The following is a 25,327-nucleotide window of genomic DNA, read 5'->3' on the forward strand; positions in this document are numbered from 1 at the left end:
TAGTTTTTTTGATATAAGTTTTTTCAACTGTTTCTATTGATTAATTTAAGTTTTCAGAAGTTCAGGTTTTGTAGGTTTTTGACTTTGAAACTTTTAACTAGCACATTATTTCTTTCAGATGTTTGATAGAGAACTATGTGTAAGACAATTAAGATACTCTGGGATGATGGAAACTATTCGGTAAGTTTCAAATGTTTTTATTACACTTTGTTTATGGTGTATGTTAATTGATTTAATATTTTTGACAAAGTAAAAAATAATATATATATATATATATATATATATATATATATATATATATATATATATATATATATATATATATATATATATATATATAAGCTGACATTTAGACTTTGAAATCTTTATTTCATTCTAATGCTGTTATAAAACTTTCACACCTATCCAAAAATGGTCCCAACCTAAATTTTGAGGACCCAAAAAACGACCAATGGGGCATTAATCTGCAAGGTCTCAGATATCACCAGATGTAAAAATTAAAATCTAATCTCTATAGCCAAAGGAGAAAAACACATTTAAAGTTTATAGCATTTTGGGCTACTCATCGCACTTGGAGCCCCGTCATAAATCTATTTTGTTTTTTTTTTCACTTTTGGGTTATGGAGTTTTTAAAAAATATCAAAAACTCTACACATATATGTGTTGGCTATAACCTGACAAAAAATCAGCTCTTTAACACTTGTGGTTTGTGTACAGAGACCTAAAGTATAGGGTATGGCACTAAAAACCTCTTTAAAAAGAGACAACGGATGCTTTACGTTTTTATTCTAACCTTATTATCGACTATGGAAGTTTCAAAATTTAATAGAATGAAGCCTTGGCATTTATCTTTCAGGCAAAAAAAATAGAAGCAAGATATCTTTTATCTGTGCAAAAATATAGCTCTTAAAGTAGGAATCTCGCCCTTGAAAAAATGGCCAAAATATAGCAGCTTTTTGTGGTTTTTATGCTTTTTAAAGATTCAAAGTTACATCAAATAACTAATTTAGTAACAACATCATGTGACTAGTGGATATGGGGTTCTATGGTTGTTAGACTTCACATTTGTGAGTACTTTGTCTGCAAAAAGAGTGCTTTTTTTATCCAAGTTTGTAATAAAATATGGGGAAGAAAACACATAGTTAAAGGCATTTTTTCTAATTATTCTGAATTTAAAACACATAAAAGCCTCTTTATATTTTAGTTGTTAAACCCACAGGTTTGCTTTGTTGTTTTTGTTTAAAATGATTGAACAAATATTGGATATAATAAAAACTTTTTTTCATATTGTAAAAATTACTTTAGAATTGTAAATTCAAAATTAATTGGTAATTTATAAAATAGTTTCAAAGTTAATGCTAGAATCAAGTTTTTTTTATTTAAATCAAATATGTATAACCTTGTTGTGCTTTTTTTCTTGTATTGAAGTATCTCCTAAAATCTTTTATTGCTTTGGCCAAGTTTTTTTCGACTATTTAAAAATGTGAAACCAAATATTTCTTATTTCCGGGAAAAGCCACAACATCAAAGTAATTACATTTAAGTAGTCAACAGTCTAAACAACTAAAAAGATTTTTTATCAATACAAGCTTGTAATGAATATTTTTTTCAAAGATCAGTTTTTTAAGCACTGAAATGCCATATAAAAGAAAAACTCATCAACATTGTTGGCAATCTATATGCTTCTTTTGTTTTTCAAAATGTGACAGGCATATTTCTGATTTCAACAAGGAAAGAATACTAGGTATTTTTTCTGGAAATTCGATTGATTTTAAGGATGATAGAGTTTCATTGAGGATATGCAATTCCTGCAGAGCAATGGTACAAAAGCATGGTAAAGGAGATAGAAACTTGCCTCTTCCCAAGCTACATGACTTTAACAAAGTGATTATTAGACCACAGACCAGAGGATTTGATTCTTGTAATTGTTTAATTTGCCAGGTTGGCCAGTTAAAAGGACATTCTACAAAGCTCACTTTTTCAACCGATCAAGATTTGAAAAAATCATCAAGTAGCTTTGATAAACTATGCTCAAACTGTCTCAGTGCAGTCAAAAGAGGAATAACGCATAATTGTTCACAAGCCACCAAGTTTGAAAACTTAAAGAAAATGGTAGCAACTGATTCCAGAACTGCTGATAAAATTGCGTCCTCTGTAATAACTCAAAAGGTATCTTCTCCACAGGGTACTATTAGGTTGAGCAGAGAAAGAGGTAGAGCTTTAACAATCACTCCAGGTCCCTCCAGAGCTCAGTGCATATCAAGAACTTCTCTAACTACTTTGGACATGGTTCAAGGTCAAATCAATACTGGTCTTTCAAATAAAAAGATGCAAGAACTGGCTGTAGCATTAAACAAGACTACAAATTCAAAAGTTGTTGAAATAAAATTTAGGGAAAGTTTTACAATGGCAGGTCGAAAGGTTGAATGTTTATTCAAAGTTTCCAAATTCTCACTTACAAGGCCATCAACGAAAACTGATTATTTGGCAAAGGTTGTTCACTGCAAGAGTTTAGGGGATTTTTATAAACTAATTTTCAGAGTTAAAGCAATCACTTCACCTCCTCTCATCAAACTAGGTATTGATGGTGGAGGATCTTTCCTCAAGTTCAGCTTGAGTGTTATCTCCAATGGTGGATGTCAAAATGTCAAAACAAATTCAGCCTCAAATGACAAAAGCTTACTGGCTGTAGAACAAGGGAAAGAAACAAGTGCCAATCGTCAGCTACTTGTTGCTGTTGCTGAAAATGTTTCAGAAACTTATGAAAATGCCAAAAAAATTTTAAGTTTATTTGGGAAAATTGATGTGCCTTTTTTTATTGCATGTGACATGAAGTTAGCCAATATCATCTGTGGCATTCAGTCTCACTCAAGCAAACACCCTTGCTGTTGGTGTGATGTTAAATCTAGTGACCTCAAAGAACAGGGAACTCCAAGAAACTTCAAATCCATTAGGATGCAATACAAAGCATTCATTGAGAAAGAAAATGGAAAAATGTGTGCAAAGGATTTTCATGTTGTTCATAACCCATTGTTTGACCAAGAAGATGTCAAACAAGTTATTGAGTTTATTCCCCCAATGGAACTTCACCTTCTCCTTGGAATTGTAAATCATCTTTACAAATCAATGCTAAAGATATGGCCTAAAGGCAAAGATTGGCCATTATTTCTCAAATTGAAATTACAACCTTATCATGGTGGAGAGTTTGTTGGGAATGATTGTAATATGCTTTTGATGAATATGGATGTTTTGCAAAGAATTACTGAAAGAGAAAAGGCAGACCATATGCTTGGTTTTGTGAAAACATTCCAACATTTAAAGAGTGTTGTTAGCTCCTGCTTTGGAAGGACTATAAATACTGAATATATTCAACATATCGAAGGCTTTAAGAACTCATACCTTCAACTCCCAGTTTCAGTCACTCCAAAAACCCATGCAGTGTTCTACCATGTTCCTGAATTTATTACTCTAAAGGGTACAGCATTGGGCATTTTTAGTGAGCAATCAACAGAAGCCTTACATTCAATCTTCAGTGCTCAATGGGCTAGGTACAAAAGAAACCCTGATCACCCTGGTTATGAAGGTCAGTTACTGAAATGTGTTATTGACTATAACAGCAAGCATCTTTGAATTTAATTTTTTAAATAATTCTATTTTTTTTAAACAGTTAAACAGTGATTTCTAGAATTTCATTCTTGTCTAAAATTTTTGTTTATATTATACACAGTATCAATTTATTTATATTTTCATAAAATATCATAAGTTTACAAAAAATTAATCAGAAGTTTATATCTTAATTTGCAAGTACTAAATAAAAAAATCTAAGAGCAATTTCAAGAAAAAGTAATAAACATCACAAGACCACCATACAGTAATTTTTTTTTTAAAGGAAATCATTTCATGTCTGTATGTATGTGTTTTTACAATGGGAGATTAAGTTTAAATAGGATTTTCATATGTTTGATATCTTGTTAAAACCCATTTCAGTAAAGAGATATTTCTTTTTTAAATTAAAAATTTTTTAAATTAAAAAAAGTTACCATTATTATGTGTATTTCCAATAGTTGTTCAACCATTTTAAACAAAAACAACAAAGCAAACCTGTGGGTTTAACAACTAAAATATAAAGAGGTTTTTATGTGTTTTAAATTCAGAATAATTAGAAAAAATGCCTTTAACTATGTGTTTTCTTCCCCATATTTTATTACAAACTTGGATAAAAAAAGCACTCTTTTTGCAGACAAAGTACTCACAAATGTGAAGTCTAACAACCATAGAACCCCATATCCACTAGTCACATGATGTTGTTACTAAATTAGTTATTTGATGTAACTTTGAATCTTTAAAAAGCATAAAAACCACAAAAAGCTGCTATATTTTGGCCATTTTTTCAAGGGCGAGATTCCTACTTTAAGAGCTATATTTTTGCACAGATAAAAGATATCTTGCTTCTATTTTTTTTGCCTGAAAGATAAATGCCAAGGCTTCATTCTATTAAATTTTGAAACTTCCATAGTCGATAATAAGGTTAGAATAAAAACGTAAAGCATCCGTTGTCTCTTTTTAAAGAGGTTTTTAGTGCCATACCCTATACTTTAGGTCTCTGTACACAAACCACAAGTGTTAAAGAGCTGATTTTTTGTCAGGTTATAGCCAACACATATATGTGTAGAGTTTTTGATATTTTTTAAAAACTCCATAACCCAAAAGTGAAAAAAAAAACAAAATAGATTTACGACGGGGCTCCAAGTGCGATGAGTAGCCCAAAATGCTATAAACTTTAAATGTGTTTTTCTCCTTTGGCTATAGAGATTAGATTTTAATTTTTACATCTGGTGATATCTGAGACCTTGCAGATTAATGCCCCATTGGTCGTTTTTTGGGTCCTCAAAATTTAGGTTGGGACCATTTTTGGATAGGTGTGCTTTGAAAGTTAAAATGACATAATGATTTTTTTTGCACATTTTCTAAATTGAAGGAATCCATTATTTTTAAATTAACTTTGTCTTTAAAATGTTAATTATTCTAGTAGTAAAATAGTTTATCATTTATATATGCAAATATTTGACAAAGCTTGTTGAAATAAATCTAGTTTTTTTTTTTTTCTTTCTGTTTTTAACTAAAAGGGAACTGTCTGATTCATGGCACATAATAAGATTATTCTTTTAATTGTTTGAGTTTTGACAATTCGTCGTGCTGGATACCCAATTCGCCACACATTTGAAGCATTTGTAAATCGGTATTACATGCTAGTAAGAAATCTTAGGACTTTAATGTACCAGCTTATTTAATTTAGAATTCGTCGTGCTGGATACCCAATTCGCCACACATTTGAAGCATTTGTAAATCGGTATTACATGCTAGTAAGAAATCTTAGGACTTTACGAAATAACCAAAAGGAAGCATCTCGTGTTATTGCTGCTAATAGTCTTACTGATGGAGATTGGCAGTTAGGTTGCACTAAAGTCTTCTTAAAGGTAGATATAAACTTCTTAACTTATTCTTTTGATAAAAAGGAAGTTGGAGGGCTTGGTGCGAATGTGATCCAGATTTTTTGACAATAGAGTAAATCTTTTTTTTCCTTTCAGTGAATGTTTTTTTTTTTTGTTTCACAATATTGATGAAATTTTTATAGGATTCACAAGACCAAGAATTAGAAATAAAACGTGAGCATGTTATAACAGCAGGTGTTACACTTATTCAAAAGACTTTTCGAGGCAGTATGCATAGAAAAAAATTTTTGAAGCTACGAAGCAGTACCATTGTTATTCAAAAACATTGGCGAGCCTCAGTGGCAAAGATTAGATATCAAAAGGTTTTTCCTTTGTACTATCAAAATTTTTATCAAAACTATTTTTTATAAACTATATATTTAAATATAAATTTTGATATTTAAATATAAGTTTAAGTTTAAAAAATATAAATTTTTAATAAAATAATCATAATTGTATTCTTAGATGCGTTATGGATTTGAGAGATTACAGGCTATGGTTAAAAGTAAACAGTTAGCAATATCATATAAACAAACACGATTGAAAATAATGGCTTTTCAATCTCTTTGTCGTGGGTATTTAGCACGCAGAGAATACAAGATCAAACTAGGTGCTGTTATCACAATTCAATCTGGATTCAGAATGCTCCTTGCCAAGAAAAAACGCCTAAGATTGCAATATGAAGTATGTTTTGAACATTATATTGTATATATACTTCAAAGATTATTAACTTCACTGTATCATTTTTGTGTTGTTTGTAACTGAATTTTTTTTTTTTTAGATGATGATTAAAAAAGAAGCTGAAAAAGTAAGAAAGGAAGAAGAAGCTCGTCTTCGAAACAGGCTTGGTGCACATGAAGCTGCAATACAAGCTGAAAAAGTTGCTCAGGTTAGGCTAAAAAATTATAATAGCTATTTAGTTTTAATCCAACTCTGAATAGATTTTTTTAATTTAAACTTAAATAGCTATTTCATAAGAAAAAAAAAAGTCTGTACTAAGTATGCATATATATTACAATTTGTGCATACATTATATATCACAATTTATAACAACTTAATTATATATTTTTATGAAGCTTATTACCATTCTAATGCAAAACAGCATTAACGTCATTCTAATACAATTCAACAATAAAAAGTATTCATACACTTTGTACTAAGTATAAAACTTCTAAGTTGATAAAATGCTGCAATGATATAATGGTGCACTTAATTAAGTTCTACATAAAAGACACAAAGAAATTATTGTGTATAGTTAAGGAATCAGCAGTTTTTTTTCAAAGAGGATTTTAAGAGTTTTTTGTAGGTAGTGTATGTTTGAAACTTCAAAATATGTAATACTTTTTTAAAAAAATTTAGGCAGGTTTTAAAGCAATACAAAAATATAAATTTATAAATTTTATTTCCAGTTACTTATTTTGTAAAAGTTTTATGTAATGAATCAGAGAAACATTTATTATGCAAGTCTATCGTTGAAAAAATTCAAGTTAAAAATTTAGTATTTTAAATAATACTATATTTTTAATCTTAAGAAAAAATATTGAGTCATTTTTTTATTAACATTTAAAGCTGATGGGCTTACATCATTATAGGCCATAGATCTTTTGTAAAGCTTAAAAAAATTCTATTCCTTATTATGCAAGCTATTCTTATTAATATTATGATGCAGTTTTAACTTAGAAATTTCAATAACACATTTGCATTAAAATAAAAAACTGTTATTCAAATTTAGCTAAGCATAAGGAGAAGGTTTATTAGTACGACCAATTAAAATTTTACTAAATCTTAAATCAATTGGGTAATATAAAATGTTTAATTATTTTTAATATAAAATGTTTAATGATTTTTTTTAGGAGCGTGCTTTGATATTAAAGGCCCAAATGGAACAAGATGAGATAAAGCAAAAAGAGGCTTTAGAAGTAAAGAAAAATGTTATCAACCAAGCTGAAGAACGTGCAAGACATAAAAAAGAAATGGATATTGATGACTCTGAAGTGGTGGATCAAATTTTTGGATTTCTTCCTGGCAATGAAAATAGACAAGGGGGACAAGCTCCAGCAGCATTTGGAAATCTTGCTGTTCCTCAGGACCAGTTTCAGTTTAGTGATGGTGAAGTCATAAATTCAGTTGAAAAAACTGAAGATTTACATGAATACACATTTAAGAAATTTGCAGCTTTGTATTTCTCTAATCAAAATACATGTGAGTTTCAAACCAAAGCTCTGGAAAGACCACTATTGATGCATGAAGAAAAAACTGATCAACTCGTAAGTTTGTTAATAAACAATTTCTAAATAAAACTGGACTTTATGTTATGTTTTTTTCCTTTTTTGTTAAAATTTTTGACATTCTTGGTTTAAAAGTTTTTGAATTCTTAAGGCAGCATTAGCTGTTTGGATTACCATATTACGATTTATGGGTGATATGCAAGACCCAAAGTATGGAAGCAAGTATGACAACACACCTGTGATGAATAAAATTTATGATACTGTTGGTCGACCAGGCTCAAATCGAGGAAGTCTTCATCATCTTGGTGGAGGAACTGCTGAAGAGAATGTTAAAAATGGAGTAAAACGAGAAACTCTAAGAAGAAGGATAGCATCAATGACATTAAAAAAAAAATCAAAGATTACAAAAGTAGTTTTTGGTGTTTTTAAATGTTTTATTTTTTATTTGTTTGCATCTTATTTACTACTCACGTTTTCTTTTGGCTATGCATTTTCTTTGTAATATTTTTAGGAAGTTGCTAACCGTTTGTCAGAAAATGGTGATCAAAATGTTGAGAATATGGCTGCACTTCAACCTGAAGATAGACCAACTACAAACCTTGATAAGCTTCATTTTATTGTTGGCCATGCAATTGTCAGACCAGATCTAAGGTTAGGTGAAGTTATTTATCACCTATTTTTTAAATCATTTTTTACTTACTGATTTCAATATTTTGATATGTTTGGCACCATTTTATTATTCTTTATGCAGTAGAATTGTAAGCTTTTAAATCATTACAAGTTTATCTTACAAGTTTAAGTTGTTAAAAAATTTAACAAAGGTTTTATATGGAAAACAGAAGTAAATGTTGTAAGTTGTTTGCTAGGAGTGTGTAATTTAAAAATATTAAACTCTTATATTATTTCTGCTTTTGAAAATAATCTATTTTTTATTTTATTTTGAAAATATAGAGCAGAGAAATAGCTTCAGAAGTAGCATATCTTTCCTTGTAATAGAAATCTAGAGATTATTACACCACATTACTTTCAAGAAGCAAGAGGAGATTTTCTTAGTAAACAAAATATTGACTGATAATATTTCTAGAAGTCTTTTTTCTTTAGGAGAAATGAAATAAACTTAAGCAAATCAATTTAATCAGTAAATTGATCATTTTTAAAAAAATCCCATTATTTTTAATTGATAACAGTAGATCTACTTATAAAGTATGACCCATATAATATAGATTTATCAAAATAAGTTTTATATTCTAAGATTTATAAAACTTATATGGGTATTAAAAGATTTATATAACTTTTTTAAAATCAAATTTTTTAACCATCTTAAGAGGGTTAAAAAGATTGATTTTGAATTTTTTTTTTGTATTGAAACTTTTCAAAATAACAAGTATTGAGCAGCAGACTACAGAGTTCTTTTGGCATAAGAACAGGGTTCCTACTCAACAGGGTTCCCACTCAGCAGGGTTCTGCATAAAAAGTATTCAAAAGTTATAAAAAGCATGCATCTGTTTGAATCATGCAAAAAAAATATTGGAATCAGGTTCTATTTCAGGTTGCTATAAGTTTAAACTTCATATTGTGTTTTTTATATTTTATTTCACCACTCTATTGTATGAAACTTATAATACTTGTGCTAAAAGTTTCATTTTTCATATTGTTTTTTTTTTAAATTGTTATTTCACCTCTTTATTGAATGTTTATATGTAAGTGTAGCCTCAGCATCACATTACTGAACTTGATCATTTGTTTCCACGGGATTAAAAATCACAGAAAATTAAGTTCAGTTGACCAAAAGTAAAACTGTTGTTTTCTGTTGTACTTTTCCTGAATCAATAAAAGAAAAAATTTTGATTGAGAATTTTACATTTCTTCACCGACCTAATCTCTATATGGGGTGCAGTAATGATTCAAAGACCAGTTTTTAGAAAGGTTGCATAACTTAGAATGATCAGAATTTTTGTTTTTGTTCAAGCATTGTAGTTTTGACAACAAAGTGAACTAAAATAATTTTGAGTTAAAAAGTAAACATGGAAGCAAAAAGATTGAGTTTGATCAAGTGGGTTTACCTACAAGAGAAGTGATAAGAATATCTGAAGTTACAAGATTGAATACTGCTGAAAGGGCTCAGATGGAAACTCTTGTGAACAAAAAAGTTGACAAAAAGTTCACAGAAGCATGTTAAGAAAAATCCTACCATGTCCATTAGAAAGACCAGCAAAAACACCATGAGAAGAGCTCTACAGACTCTTGGGAAGGTTAGTGTTGACAGGACTATCAGTCAACTTTTGACGCAAAGCTTTCAGAGCACTCAAAAAAGGTTTTAAATTGTTTAAAAAAATCCATCACTTGTCAAAATCTTCTCAGATGAGAAGGTATTTACTGTTGACTGTATCATCAACAGAAGAGATGATCAGTTTATTGTTCAGAAAAGTGACAATCCCCAACCTGTGTGCCATACAAAGCATCCTCAGTCAAAAACCATGCTAAGTGTACTTGCCAGGCCTTCTATCTACAATAAGAGGCTGTCATTGAAAAAAAAAAAAATCTTATTGAATGTTAAGGAAAGGCATTTATCTTGAATTTTTTTACAAATATTTCTCAGATATGATTATTTTTGACTCTAATATTTCTGAAGTCTACTAGTAAGAAAAAGTTTTCAAATTGTTACCGAACCCTCTATCTCTCATAGTTAAAAGATGTAAATCTAGTTTTTACATTTGAACCCTGGTTCAATAGTAAATTTTCATTTTTTCACTGAAGTAATTTAACTCTTCTTCTTTACAGCTTATTAGAACTTTTAACAAGAAGAGTGCATCTAATGTTAGTTATGACATCTATGTGGTTTCAAAAACATTTATGCAATTATAGAAATTTTGTTCAAATTGATATTTATTTTGGAATGCCTATTTCTGATTTAAAAACACTTGAAGTTTTTTTATTGTAGGGATGAAATTTATTGTCAACTGTGTAAACAATTAACAAAAAGTCAAAATAAATCTAGTTATACACGGGGCTGGGTATTGTTATCCTTGTGCTTAGGATGTTTTTCTCCATCTGAAATTGTAAGTACCTTTTAGTCATTTTTTTGCTTTATTTTCAAAAAAGTAGCAAACAAAGAATTTTTTTTGATTTGCTTATTTTCTCTAGAAAAATAAAAAAGTATGATTTTTTTTTTAGTTTTTTAAGTATTTAATGAACTTTATCCAAACTGGTCCTGAATCTACTCGTAAATACTGTGCAAAAAGACTTTTGCGAACTATGCAAAATGGAACTCGTTCTCAACCTCCCAGTTGGTTGGAGCTTCAGGTAAATTTAATGAAGTAAAAAAACAAAAATAGCAAGAAATAAGTATTATTAGGGAAAAAAGCATGTACACTAGTTAACAGTACTCATTTCTTATTATTCATGAATAAATGTGCTTCAGTTAATTTGTGTAGCAAAATAGTATATTTTTTATCTTACAACAATACTAGATATCTATAATATTCTCTATTATTTTTTTGGCAACTATGGAAGTTGTTAAAAAATTTATTAGAAATTAATTTTAATAATTTTATTAAAATTTTTCAGGCAGTTAAGTTTAAGCGATACTTGATGCTTCCAATAACATTCATGGATGGTAATACAAAAACTCTTCTTGCTGATTCTGCAACTACATCAAAAGAACTTTGTGAAGAGCTAGCTCGTAAGATTGGATTGGTAGATCAGTTTGGGTTTTCCTTATACATTGCTCTGTTTGATAAGGTATGTGATGAATATTGCATTTGGATTTATAAAATTGTGAATTTGAGTTGTGGAATGTACGGTGAAATGCTCAACATCATAACATGCAAAACAAATTTTTACTTTATGATGTTGGCTGGAAATATTTTTTTGTGTTATTGTAGTATTAACTGCTTTATAAAATAAAGCTAATAAAAAAATAGTTGAAGCCAATTTTAAATAAGTATTTACTATAGTTCTTAGAATTTGTTTTGCATTAATGTCATTTTTAAAATAAACTACATAAAAGTCACTTATGAAAACTTTCTTATGAAAACAAGTATAAACAAATCCTGACTTTGTATTTAGTTTTTTTAATTGATTCACAGTCATAGCTTCTGCAGTTTTTTCAAAGTATAACTCATTGCTCCAATACATTCTAGTTGATAGCATTTAAACCATACTCATTACAAGATTAAACTACTTGACTAAATGACTTGAATAGGGAGAAAATTAGAGCAAGATTTTAATTCAAGGCATTTACAATGAAACTAGTATATTAGAATAGAGCATGCTGTTCAGATGGATTTTCAGCACAAAATTTTTAAAATACTACTTATTCTGTGGAATACCACTCCAATACTTTCGTAAAATACCACTTCCAATTCAAATAGTTTTAACTTAAACACTTATTGGGTATTACTCTGCAATATAGTAAATAAATATTAAGTATTACATTTGTGTAGGTTTCTAGTCTTGGAAGTGGAAATGACCATGTCATGGATGCAATTTCACAGTGTGAGCAGTATGCTAAAGAACAAGGTGCAAAAGAGCAAAATGCTCCATGGAGATTATTTTTCAGAAAAGAGATTTTTTCACCATGGCATAACCCAACAATTGATATTGTTGGTACAAATCTTATTTATCAGCAAATTTGTCGTGGTGTTAAGTTTGGGGAATACAAATATAATACAGTAAAAATATTTTACATCATTTTGTATGTGATGTACAAATTAATTTTTTTTTTTTTAAAGTTGTTTGTAAAAATAAATTCCATTTTTGCATAAACGGGTTTTAGAGAGAGAATTTTGCTGACATAGCTTCACAACAATACTACATTGAATATCAAAATCAGTTTAAACGAGAGCGGGTGCTTGAATTGCTTCCTTCATATATTCCTGATCACTTGCTTGGACCAAATAAAGGAATAAAAGAGTCATGGATAAATCTCATACAAAATCATCATTCTCAGGTTTATTTTTTATTACTACAAAATTATCATTCTCAGGTTTATTTTTTGTAATTATATTTAGATTTTCTCTTTTAATCAAATTATTTGAAATTTTAAATTCATTTCCATCTACTATAGAAATGATTCCATAACTATCTGTTGTTATCCTTAGCTTGTAAAGCGCATTACTGAGAGATATAACAATATAATGACTGGAATTAAAGAAGGAAGAATATCAGTAAGTCTTTTCCAATCATTTTATTAAAATCTTTTTGTTTGTTTTTAAAATGTCAAAAAATGCATTTATTTTTTTTTTTATTTCATTATTTTATCAGCCATACCATCTTGAGAAAGAGGGTGATCCACGTGAACCTAAATCTGTAAAAGAAGATGTTGTTCTCCATGCAAAGTTTCGTTGGCCATTGTTATTCTCACGATTTTATGAAGCTCGTCGATTTTCTGGACCAGTTCTTCCAAGAGATGATGTAATTATAGCTGTTAATTGGATTGGTGTTTATATAGTTGACTCTGAGGAAAGAGTGCTAGTTGAATGTTCTTTTCCTGAACTTTATACTGTTACAAGTGGTGGGTAAGTCTTCATCAAATTATTTGAAATATTCATGATAGTTAAGTATTTCTTTTTAAACACTGTTTTTAACCCAGTTCTATCATCATCATCATCATCATCATCATCATCATCATCATCATCATCATCATCATCATCATCATCATCATCAAAAAGACAACTTTGATACTCTTTTAGTGAAAAATCTCCTGGCGGCCAAAGTTTTACATTATCAACAGTGAAAGGTCTAGAATACACATTTACTTCAACAAATTCTGAAGACATTCGAGAGTTGATTACATACTTTTTAAATGGTTTAAAGGAAAGATCAAAGTATGTTGTAGCTGTTCATGACCATACAAGCAATACAAGTAAACATATTTATTAATATAGTTACTTAAATATTAAATTGTTAAAAAGAGGTTTAAATGTTTATAAAGTTGTTTTTAAGATAATTTTTTTTAGGTGTTGTCCTTTTTTTAGCTTTAAAACAAAACTGATTTTTTGAATGTATTTCAATTATTACTTTACAGATGATAAAATTTTAAGTATGAAACGAGGTGATCTTATTATATTGGAAAATGTGAATGGAGCAACTGTACTAAACTCTGCTTGGTGCACAGGTATCAATGAAAAAACAGGAAAAAGAGGTGAATTTACATCAGAAAGTGTATATGTCCTTCCAACTTTAGACAAGCCATCTGTTGAAATTCTGGTTTGTAATTATTTTTAATTTTGAAAATGTGATATTTTATTATTCATTTTAAGTTTTAGTTGAAACTGAGATATTTTGAAGTATTTTTATTTAGGAATTGTTCCTCTCACAACCAAATCCAGAATCAGAACTCTCAGAAACAGCATCATTATTTGAAATGGATGACATACCTATCCCAGAAACTCCACATACACTAGAATCCTATGCAGAAGTCCATTTTAATCCTCCACCTAAAAAAACATTAACAAAAGCTTTACAGAAATCACTGAGGAATTTAAGAATGGATTCACTGTGGTTATTTTCTAGAGTAAATTGTGACTTTTTTTTTGTTTATTTGCAACAACCTTTTCAAATTTTCAGTGATATTGATGCTTTTATTACTATTTGACATTTAAAGACTAATATGTCTCTTAAAGTATTATGTTGACTATAGGAGCCAATAAAACAGCCTTTACTGAAGCGATTGAACACTGAAGAAGAGTTGTCAAAAAAAGCAGTGGAAATGTTTTATTATATCTTTTCAGAAGAAAATTTATTAAAATATATAAATTGATTAGGTTTCAAATAACCAAATGCTAAAGAAATTGACTTATTAAAAGTTTACATAATTTTTGCATGAAAAATTTGAGTTTTTACTTAACTTTTTTCACCTATTATGAAATATATGGGAGATCAGCCATTTAAGCAAAGTAGAAGAAGCACAGACATTACTGATCTTATATTTGAACCAGCAATCCTCAATGTATATTAGTTTTATATTTAGTTTTACATTTTGAGTTTGTTTTTAATCTTAATAATTTTGATATTTAACAACTTTTTCATTTACATAGATTACTTATGTAAAAAATATTTATTAAAAATATGTATAAAGAATTATTTTACATATTTTAAACTAGCTATTACAATCAGTTGTTTATCAAGATGTTTTCAGTGATTTGTGTTATAAAGTTTGTTAAGTATAAAAATGAATTTGTTTAGGAACCACTAAGGGATGAACTATATTGTCAAGTAATTAAGCAATTAACAGAAAATCCGTATGGAAAATTTTAATTTAGTTGGACTTTTCAAATTACTGTTATTAATAATTATTTATGAAATTTTTCATAATTATATTTATTTATAATAACTTCCTTCTATTCTGACTTTTTTTGTCTCTAACTTGAAATACATTTTGGTGTAGACATCAACAAAGAGAAGAAAAAGGATGGGAACTGATGTGGCTTTTAACAGGATGTGTATCTTGCAGGTTGATAATATTTGATATTTTTATCCAGTACACTAAAATAAGATTTTTGTTTGCTTATTTAAATATATGCTTGATAGAGATAGTAATAATAAAAAACAGCAATTCAAGTATGATTATATAGTAATCAAACGTGAATTGCGGGTTTAAGTTTGAAAAGTATATTGTCACTATAGTTTGTCAGTATTTCTATTAACAATAACTATACTTATGATCTTTTCTCATGGTTGCTAACTGAGGAAATATTTCATGGTTGTTATCTGTTTGTAACACTAAATAGTGTGGCCTGTCTTGGTCACTTAGAACATTTCCATGAAACATTTTAAAATAAATGTTGTATATGATAAGTTGTGATCAAGTCTACTGCAAAGAACTTGACTCTTCACAGTACTAATCAAATGACTTATAAGTTAGCTAGTAAATTGAAATTGAAGAAAAATTACTGTTTACTAAGCATTTTTTTTTGCTTGGAACCTGAAAGAATTTGGGAACTTTAGAAAAGGGGCTGCTAAAACATAAAATGGAAGGAATATGTAAAATGCTTTAAATGAATTTTCACTTGAGATCAAGTACATTAAATATGAAAGAATTAAAGGTCTGTTAAGCCATAATAAAAAACGTAGGTTGGATGAAGGTTTTTTTGTAGCTGACGAAAAGAAAATGAAAGTATAAAATAGCAGTATTTTTATAGGTGTATGCATAAAAAAAATTCAGGAAGACTGCTAAAGGAAACAAAAAATTTAACTTTACAAATTGTTTTATAAAAAGTTTATGCAGAAAAAATCTTCTTTTTAGTTCATCATTGCAAGAAGATGTAAAACTATTTTTAAAATCAAAAAGCAGAACCTGGGGTATTGCAAGTGATTGCTATTATCGTTTGCACAAAACTATAAGGTAAGCTTATCATTAAGAATTTTGTAGGTGCTAAATTAAAATTTGTAAATTCAGATATTCAGTATTTTTTTGCAAAAGCATGGAGATGTAATTTTTTTTATTTATAAGACAAGGTCCAAGAAAATATCCTCCTCATCTTGTTGAAGTTGAAGCAGTTCAAGTAATGATTTTTATCTTTAAATTTTGTTATTAAGGAAAGACTGTTCACATTTTTTTTTTAATTTTTTTATTGTGGAAAGGCTTTGCATTTTTATTGTAAATTTTGTTATTAGGGAAAGACTGTTCGGATTTTTCATAAAGTTTATTTCCCTGATGATAACAACAGAGTAAGATTATTTTTGTTTTCTTGAACTGTTTCTATGAGGTGTGTAAGGATGGATAATTATAAACTAATAAAATTAAAAATAAATATTGTTGTAACAGAGCTGATAATTATAGATTACATTAGCTGACAGGTTTTTCTTGGGTGTCTAAATAATGTTTTTATTAATTAGCCTTTTGAAGTTGAGTCAAGCACACGTGCAAAAGATTTTTGTGAAATCATAGCAAAGGCTCTTCAACTTAGATCTGCTGATGGTTTCAGTTTGTTTGTTAAGATTGCTGATAAAGGTAAAATTTTAAGTTTATCTCTACCTAAATATTTATGTCAGTTTTTGAAATTCTTGTCACTATTTTGCTTTTGATATGCACGCTGACACAAACATCACAAAATTAACATTTTGCATCAAGAACTTCGCTGAAAATTTTTTTTCCTCTTTTCTTATGAAGTTTACTTTTTTCAAAAGATCAGCTGAGAAGTTAAATTGTTTCATAAGTGCTCCATCCATAGTAATTCTCTTTTATTAAAAAATGCACCAAATGGAGAAAATTTTTTAGATGCAAAATCCACTTTTTCTGATTTGAAATGAATAGTAATAAATATTTGATTGGCAACATGAAAGTAATTGAATTTCAAAGACTGCTACACTACATTTTCAGTTTTATATTATCTAATATGAAAGTTTCCTAATGAGTCTTTCTTTTAATCTAAAAAAATTTCATACAGTTATCAGTGTCCCAGAGTCTGACTTTTTCTTTGATTTTGTTCGCCATCTTATTGACTGGATAAAGAAAGCAAAACCAAGCCCGATGAGAGATGGTAAATGTGGTTTTTTCTATTTTAAGTTTGTTTTACTTTTTTATTTTTTATTTTTTTGCATAGAAAAGCTAATGGTTTTTTTTTTTTCTTTTGGTAGGTTCAACACCTTTAAACTTAAATTACCAAGTATTTTTCATGAAAAAATTGTGGACAACAACAGTTATAGGCAAAGATCCACGTGCTGATGAAATTTTTCATTATCATCAGGTATATTTTGTCATTTGTACATTATCGTTTTACCTTAAATGTTGGCTTGAAACATTCTGTAGTTAGATAAAATTTAAGGGGTTTAAATAAAATTTTGTGTTACTTTTTTCAGTGTTTTTCATTTTTACTTGTTTTAATTATTGGTAGGAGCTACCAAAGCTTCTCAGAGGTTATCATAAACTTTCTGTAGATGAAGCAATGGAGTTAGCTGCTTTACAATATAAAGTGCGTTTTGAGGACGATGAAAAGCAATTTCAAAATATGTGAGTTAAGAATTCTTTAAAGTATTTTTATGATTAATAATGTATAAAGAATGGTATGTGTACAGTTTTCAAAAACTTTCATTTGGTTTTATAATAAATAATTAGCCTAAAAAGTACAAAAATACTATACAAATTTTTTTTATATAAACGATTGTGTTTCCAAATAATTAAATGGCTAAGTGCAAAAAAACATAAATAACTTTTTTTGAAAAATGAGATTTGACCTTCCATATTATTTGATTACTTCCCTTCAATCATCCGTGTAAATTTAGTTTGTGGGAAAAATATGGAATTGGTTTATTTAGATATATTGGCTACAGTCAATTTTATGATCTGGAATCTTTTCTTCTTTAAAAACTCTTTTTTAGAGCAACTATAGTTGCTGCAATACAATGATTTTTTTTTCTTCAGGCGAAATCTATTAACCTTTATTCCACAAGATATGGTTTTATTGGAATCAGAAGACAGATGGAAAGAGGAAATTATTTTTTATTTTTTCTAATACTAATAATACCTTAAATACTCATGTATAAACCGCACTTTTTTTTTTTTTTTTTTTTACCTAAAAAATGCGGTAAAAGTTATGGTTGCGGTTAATGCTCGAGCCAGAAATTTAAAATGCTCATAAAATGTTAAAATGCTCATAAAATATTTTACCTTGAGCTATTTTTTGCGCCAGTGACACATTTTTTGACTTTGTAGCCTTATCCAAAAAATATTAGGTTTTTAATATTCTGTACGTGAAAATAGAAAAAGGACCTCAAAAACTGTATTAATTAGCATTAAAGTTGTTATTAGATGTCAGTTTATTACAGTATTTGGTTGTGATAAGACTATGTTGAATCCACAAAAAAGAAAAAAGTACTCATATGAAGCATCATTCAAATTAAAAGTGATTCAAAAAGCTGAGGAAAGCAACAACAGATTTGCTGGAAGAGAATTTGATGTGGATGAACAACAAGTGAGGAATTAGAGGAAGCAAAAACACATCCTTGATGACATTCCAAGAACAAAAAAAGCTTGCCAGCAAAAATAGACCAAGTTAACTAATCTCAAAAAAGACTTGAATGACTTCATCACAGATTGTAGACTTCAAGAATGAATTGTCAAAAGAGCATCTTTTAGACTAAATGCTCTTCAAATGGCCAAATCTGGAAAGTATAATTGTGGGAGTCTTAAAACTTTTTCTGGTTCTGCTCAAGATTTATGAACAGGTATTCTCTTTATATCAGGCAGAGAACCAAAATATCTCAAAAACTACCTTCAGATCTTGAAGCAAAAATAGAATCATTCCAAAAATTCATCATTGAAAAACGAAATTTAACTTTGCCCTAAAGGATAATATGGATGAAACACCAATAACATTTGATCTTCCTTCCAACAGAACTGTGGCAAAAGTTGGTTAAAGAACTGTATTTGTAAAGACATCTGGAAATGTGAAGAGTCATTTTACTGTTGTATTGCCATGTTATGCTGATGGAACAAAATTGTCACCACTGGTCATTTTCAAGAGGAAAACCTTCCTAAGACAGCACAGTTTCCTCCTGGAATCATATTTCAAGCAGATAAAAGAGGATGGATGAGGCTGGAACCAAAAAGTGGATCTAAGAAGTCTGGTGCTGCAGACCTTGTGCATCCTGTAAAATAAAACCATCTCTACTTGTTTGGGGTATGTTCAAAGTAAAGAATGAGGCCAAATCAGATGGTACAACTCTAGCAGTCATTTTTTGGAGAATTAACATCCATGCTCCAGCCTCTTGACATATGTCTCAACAAACCTTTAAAAGACAGAATAAGAAAAATGTGGCGAGAATGGATGTGCTCTGGCAATTCAAGGCAAACAAAAGCTGGAAAACCTGATATCACCCTAGTTATAAAATGAAGGATGCATGTGAAGGATGCATGGGATGATATACCAACTGAGATGATCAAGAAATCATTCTTAAAATGTGGCATCAGCAATGCAATGGATGGAACTGAGAATGATTTCATCTATGGATATGATGATGAGACCAATGAGCCAAGTGATGACACTGATGAGTTTGATGATTTGTATGCTGATGATATTGATAACTTTGGATTTAAACTACTATTTGGTTTTAGTGAATAAAGTATGTTCAAATATTTTTTTTTTACTTTTATACCTCTGATTAAACTCATACTATGGTTAATGTAAGAGTCACTCAAAAAAAGTTAACTTTTTTAACCAAAACTTTGGGATGTGGTTAATACATTAGTATATATGGTAATTGTTTTTTTCTGACTGAATACAAAAATCCTTTCATTAAAAAAGTAAAGTATACTATAATGATTGTGGTTAGTTATAAATTTTACAGACCAGATGTCTTTTAAAAAATTAATGGCATCAACAATATTGTAATAATATGAATATTGTAATTTATTATTGTTAATGATTGTGATTTTATTTGACATTGATAACTTGCTTAATAAAAAAAACAAACTAAAAATCTATAAGCCTGACATAATTTAAATCTCGTATTTTTTTTTGTTTAAAAAACTGTTGTTGTTTTTTCTACCATATTAAAACTACGATAACTGGAATTAGTAAACCAATCTTGTTTTGTTTGCAATTGGTTAAAAAAAAAAACTGATCGTAATAATGACATTAGATATTAAAAATAAGAATTTAATTTTTGAGCTAGGTATAATTTTATAGAAAAAAAAAAGCATTTTTAAGACAAGTAATAAAATTTGAACCAAAAAAAAAAAAAGTTGTTTAACTAGAGCATTTCAAATAGCCATTAAAAAAAAAAACCACAAATTTCAAAGGTTTAATTTTAGATATTTAGATTTTATATATTTAGATTTTAGATATTAACAAAATAAAAGATAAAGATTTAAATTACTTTTTAGAAAGGTAGTTAAGTGATGTTGAATTTTCATTGGTGAAAAAAGCAACAAAAAATACAAAAGGAAGATACAAGCTAAGCCGTAAAAACTTCTTCCAACATTCTATTTAATAATCTAAAGCTTATTTTAAAAAATGTGCTTTGTTATTTCATTTGTATATGTATATGTATATATGTATATATATATATATATATATATATATATATATATATATATATATATATATATATATATATATATATATATACGTATATATATGTATATGTATATATATATTTATATATATATGTGTATATATATATATATATATATATATATATATATACATATATATATATGTATACATAGACTTAAAGTCCTATTCAACAATATATATATATATATATATATATATATATATATATATATATATATATATATATATATATATATATATATATTGTTGAATAGGACTTTAAGTTTACTTATCAAAAATCATATCTGAAAAGATTTTACTGAAAGTTCAAAATCACTAAATTTCAACTATAATTGAGTTTAAAAAGATTTTTAAAATATTATTTTGCCCATTTTTCAGCTTTTAAAGAAAGAGATTTTAGTTTAGCGAAAGTTTTATCAAAAGCTACAAGAAGTGAAGAAAATTTAAAAGAATTATTCCAAAAACTGTCGAAAAACACTACACAAATGCCAGCAGCAGAAGTTTGGAAATTATTGTCCACATAAATGTTTCCAGAGACCAGTATTTCAGCAAGCAGATCCTCATCGTTTTGCATTTTTATATTCTCTACTTAAGACAACTTTGAAAAAATCTTTTATTCATGCTAAATGCTATTTAAAATCTAATGATACTATCAAAGCTCCACTCCTAGATATTGAAGTAATATAACAGATGGACCAATGCAGAGGGCTTTATGCCAGACCAGAATCTATTGATATAGTACTGGACTCTTTGTACAAGCATTGCTGATATCTGGATTCAACTATAATACTTTTTGCTTTTTTGGATTACTATATGAGGAAATTCTAAATTTTTGCAACAGGAATTCTGACCTCTTAAAAGTATTTGGCTGAAATACTTCTCTTGACAAAGAGAGGAAAAGTAGTGAAAGTTATTTTACCATTGAATACAATTTAATTAAAGATAGCCTAAAATGTAATTTAATTAAAAATATAATAGAATACAACTGAAGAATTTAAAGCTTAAATTCTTTATCTATTTCAAAGTAAAGTTTGCCATATATATCAAATAAAATTTAAATTATCTCCAGTCAGAAAAAAGTTCTAGTTGAAATATTTTGATTTTTTCAAATTCAATGGAGTTGTGTTGGTCAAACTCAGCCTAATAGAGTTGTGTTTGTATACATTTTTAGTAAAAGTTATGAAAATTTAAACTTGTTTTTCAAGTGCATTTGAAACCAATTTTCAAGAAAAAATGTATAAGTTATTCCTTCATAAGGTTTTTGTATAGAAAACATTTCAAAGTTTTGATTAAAGCATGTAATAAAAACAGAAGTAATAGTAGAAAAAAAGAAAATAATTTACATCTTAAAGTATACATCTTAAAAAAAAAAAAAAAATTAGTTCAAAAATATTTTGTCTTCCCCTCGACTTTTGAAGCTGGCCAATTTTGATGGCTTTTAAGTATATTTTTATTAAAGAAATGCTTTGGATGGGTGATTTCTTTGAGCTCAAACTTTTTGAGAATGAGTTTTTACATATTTGCCTCAAATATAAGGTGTATAGTATTTCAGTTTTTACATATTTGCCTCATTCTAAATTTGTCTTAGCTACACATTTCATGTGTAGCTAAGGAGATTTTGAACATTTGTGATTGAGAGTTTAGGGTGAGATAGGGGAAGGAAGATTTTTAGTAATTTTGTTTAGATGTCACAAATAATCGGTCCCGTATATACGTATACATTCAAAAATTAGCTACATAAGTATGATCAATCTTTAAAATGATGTAATCTTACTTTTACAAATTATTTTTATGCATAAAAGTCGAACTATAACAGTATGTAAATAATTTTATAGAATTTTATTATCTATGTATCCTTATTTTTTTAGGGTAGAAGCTCAGTATCAGCTATTTATGTTTGTATCATTATGTTTAGGGTATTGAAGCTCAGTATCAGCTATTACATGGTGTGGAAAAAGAAGAATGCAAAGCTCGTTTCCTAAGATTACTTTCAAAAAAACCTACTTTTGGCTCTGCTTTCTTTGAAGTTAAAGTAAATAACTTTTCACTTACAATCTGCCTCCATTAGGATTTTTTAGTTTAAAAATTCTGTAATGATGATATGATGTCATGATTAGAAAGTTTTAAATGCAATGTAAGCATGGGCGCCGGCAGGATTTTTTACAAGGGGGGGCAAAATAAAATTCAACAGTGATATTTCAAAAACTACATAAATGCATCAATTAATCAAGTCATTTTATTAGACCAGTGACAAAAGAAAATTAAAGAAAATGTAAAAATAAAAACACAAGTATTAAATCATTGTTATTCAGTAAATAGAAATTGTAGTCGTCTGCGTTCACTGCCAAACTTATTTACAATTTGTTCCATAAATTCAGATTTTCTGGAGCGTATTTTTTCACGATGCACGCTCAGCATGCAAAGCCCAGACAAACGCTCATAATGCTAATGCTAAATTATACTTAATAATGCTAAATTATATAGTAATATAATGATTAGTTAAAAAATATTAAATGATTTATGAAATACAAATTAGACATATTCCAAAAAACAAAACAAAAATTAAAATACAGCAGGTTAATGCAAATTAATCAAATTAAATATATACAATCATAGCAGCCGAGAGAAATTTTGGGTCCTGGGGAAGTTTTCTTAAGGTGCCCTCATTATGATCAATTATATACCCAGGACCAAAAGAAGCGTGCTCTGGTCATTGAAAATTAAAAATAAAAGTTAAATCTTTTAAAAGTCAAAACTATTTAAATCTTTTAAAAGTTTCACGGGGCCTCGGGAATCTTCCCCGTCCACTCCCCCCCCCCCCTCCACTCCCCCCCCCCCCCTCCTCCTTTCGGTGGCCATGTATATATTTATAATAATTAACATTTAGGTAGCAAAAAACACAAGGTAATAGTATTACTAAAATGAATATAACACAATATATTAGAAAAAAAATAAATAGAAATACAATACAAACAAGAAACATTTTGCCAACAAACAGAAAAACAGCAGCATAAAAAAGTAAATGAAACTGACACATTAAAAAATAATTTAAAAAATTTGATTACTGCATCCAATTCTTTCTTCGTTAGTTCGAAGTTTATTTGTTTGCGTAAGAACTTTGTAATTGTAATTCGATTTCTTTTTTTTATTATAATTATTTCCTTTATTTTCCTTTTTTTTTTTCCTCTCTTCTTTTTGGTTTCTATACTTCTCCTTTATCTATTATTTTTTTCTATTTATTCCTTTTTTATTTTTTTATGATGTATTTCTATCATTTTTTTAAACACTTTTATTCAAACATCTTTTTTTTAAAATATAAAATATGCCTTTATAAAAAAGCTTCCGCCATCGTGGAAGTTATTGCATTTGATAGTAATATTTCATTTAAACTGTAGTCATTTACATTACGGTGAGTAAACTATAAATGAGTTAAATTGATGAGATATCGAAATAAAATCTTTTAACAGTTAAATGAAATTATGTGAATATTAAAATTTGTTATTTTGCTTTTCCAGGTGGGGGCAACTGCCCCCACTTGCCCCTGCCTGCCGGCGCCCATGAATGTAAGTATACTGCAAAAACGTTAAATTTTTTGTATTACCTAATTTTTAATGAAAATTATGAATGTTTTAACTTGTTTTTCAAGCGCGTTTGAAGCCAATTTTCAAGAAAAAGTCTAAGTTATTCCTCTATGAGGTTTTTTGTATGGAAAGCATTTGAAAATTTTGATTAAAGCATCTAATAATAATAGAAGTAATTGTAGAAAAAAAAGAAGCTAGTTTAAAAACAACACTACATAGGCTTTACTTATGTACATATTTGTTTTTTAGCAAAACACGGATATACATTTTCCACCGCAAATGTTAATTGCAATCAATAAAAACGGAGTAAATCTAATTGACCAGACCACAAAGGTAATTCGAATTTTTTCTCTTTTGTAATTAAAGTAATCCAATGTTTTCATCTAAACACTTATTTTGAAACAGGAGTTTCTTATAACTTACCCATATACCAAAATCAGCAATTGGAGTAGTGGAAGTACGTACTTTCATATGACAATTGGTAATTTGGTCAAAGGAACAAAGCTACTTTGTGAGACCAACTTGGTGAGAAATTTTAGAGTTATTTTAATTTGAATCTAAATCAACATATTATTTCAAATGTAAGAGTTAAAGGTACGACAATTGAGGTTCATAAAAATTAAGGCAATAGTAAGAGTCGTTCTAATAATATTGCTTTATGAAGTCTTACTTAAATTGCTGAAAAAGGATAACCTATAACAGCTGATCCTACGAGCGTTTTTTGGAGAAAAAAAAAAAAAAAAGTAATTACTTAAGTTTTTAAATACATAATTACACAAATTAATCCTCTAAAATAAATGTCCAAAACGTATTTTCGTTTTCAAGTAAAACTTTAGTTTTAGATTTGAAAAAATATTACCCACCAGTTCTGAAGCTACTTTAAAGGCAACGTAAATTCAATCGCTAACAACAAATAAACTTTCAATTTTGTTTTCATTTCTAACTTAAAACATTTTAATTCAAAAATTAAATTTAGCCAATAATTTTAAGGCGATGATGTAATT

The 25,327-nt window shown here is 28.3% G+C and overlaps 1 protein-coding gene across 2 annotated transcripts in view; it reads left to right on the forward strand.

The window, feature by feature from the left end:
• Window positions 1-25,327, forward strand: part of LOC145191070 (myosin-VIIa-like) — a 46,806-nt gene that overhangs the window by 20,482 nt on the left and 997 nt on the right. For both annotated transcript variants that reach the window (XM_090066727.1, XM_090066728.1), the window contains 33 exons: window positions 119-180; window positions 5,297-5,477; window positions 5,636-5,815; window positions 5,958-6,176; window positions 6,274-6,381; window positions 7,346-7,759; window positions 7,872-8,129; window positions 8,232-8,371; window positions 10,662-10,779; window positions 10,895-11,023; window positions 11,288-11,461; window positions 12,166-12,393; window positions 12,498-12,671; window positions 12,823-12,888; window positions 12,986-13,239; window positions 13,414-13,586; window positions 13,749-13,930; window positions 14,025-14,237; window positions 14,364-14,442; window positions 14,581-14,672; window positions 14,909-14,964; window positions 15,111-15,176; window positions 15,969-16,067; window positions 16,176-16,227; window positions 16,340-16,393; window positions 16,562-16,676; window positions 17,113-17,205; window positions 17,303-17,412; window positions 17,560-17,675; window positions 18,087-18,151; window positions 22,656-22,774; window positions 24,573-24,656; window positions 24,729-24,848. In XM_090066727.1, the coding sequence (XP_089922853.1) occupies window positions 119-180; window positions 5,297-5,477; window positions 5,636-5,815; window positions 5,958-6,176; window positions 6,274-6,381; window positions 7,346-7,759; window positions 7,872-8,129; window positions 8,232-8,371; window positions 10,662-10,779; window positions 10,895-11,023; window positions 11,288-11,461; window positions 12,166-12,393; window positions 12,498-12,671; window positions 12,823-12,888; window positions 12,986-13,239; window positions 13,414-13,586; window positions 13,749-13,930; window positions 14,025-14,237; window positions 14,364-14,442; window positions 14,581-14,672; window positions 14,909-14,964; window positions 15,111-15,176; window positions 15,969-16,067; window positions 16,176-16,227; window positions 16,340-16,393; window positions 16,562-16,676; window positions 17,113-17,205; window positions 17,303-17,412; window positions 17,560-17,675; window positions 18,087-18,151; window positions 22,656-22,774; window positions 24,573-24,656; window positions 24,729-24,848 (4,593 nt within the window). The remainder of the gene's footprint in view (window positions 1-118; window positions 181-5,296; window positions 5,478-5,635; window positions 5,816-5,957; window positions 6,177-6,273; window positions 6,382-7,345; window positions 7,760-7,871; window positions 8,130-8,231; window positions 8,372-10,661; window positions 10,780-10,894; window positions 11,024-11,287; window positions 11,462-12,165; window positions 12,394-12,497; window positions 12,672-12,822; window positions 12,889-12,985; window positions 13,240-13,413; window positions 13,587-13,748; window positions 13,931-14,024; window positions 14,238-14,363; window positions 14,443-14,580; window positions 14,673-14,908; window positions 14,965-15,110; window positions 15,177-15,968; window positions 16,068-16,175; window positions 16,228-16,339; window positions 16,394-16,561; window positions 16,677-17,112; window positions 17,206-17,302; window positions 17,413-17,559; window positions 17,676-18,086; window positions 18,152-22,655; window positions 22,775-24,572; window positions 24,657-24,728; window positions 24,849-25,327) is intronic.

This window comes from Hydra viridissima, unplaced genomic scaffold (genome assembly GCF_058129835.1).
Source record: "Hydra viridissima isolate aposymbiotic clone 2 unplaced genomic scaffold, HvirCarnegie_v1 scaffold_11, whole genome shotgun sequence".
In the NCBI taxonomy this organism is placed as follows: Eukaryota; Metazoa; Cnidaria; class Hydrozoa; order Anthoathecata; family Hydridae; genus Hydra; species Hydra viridissima.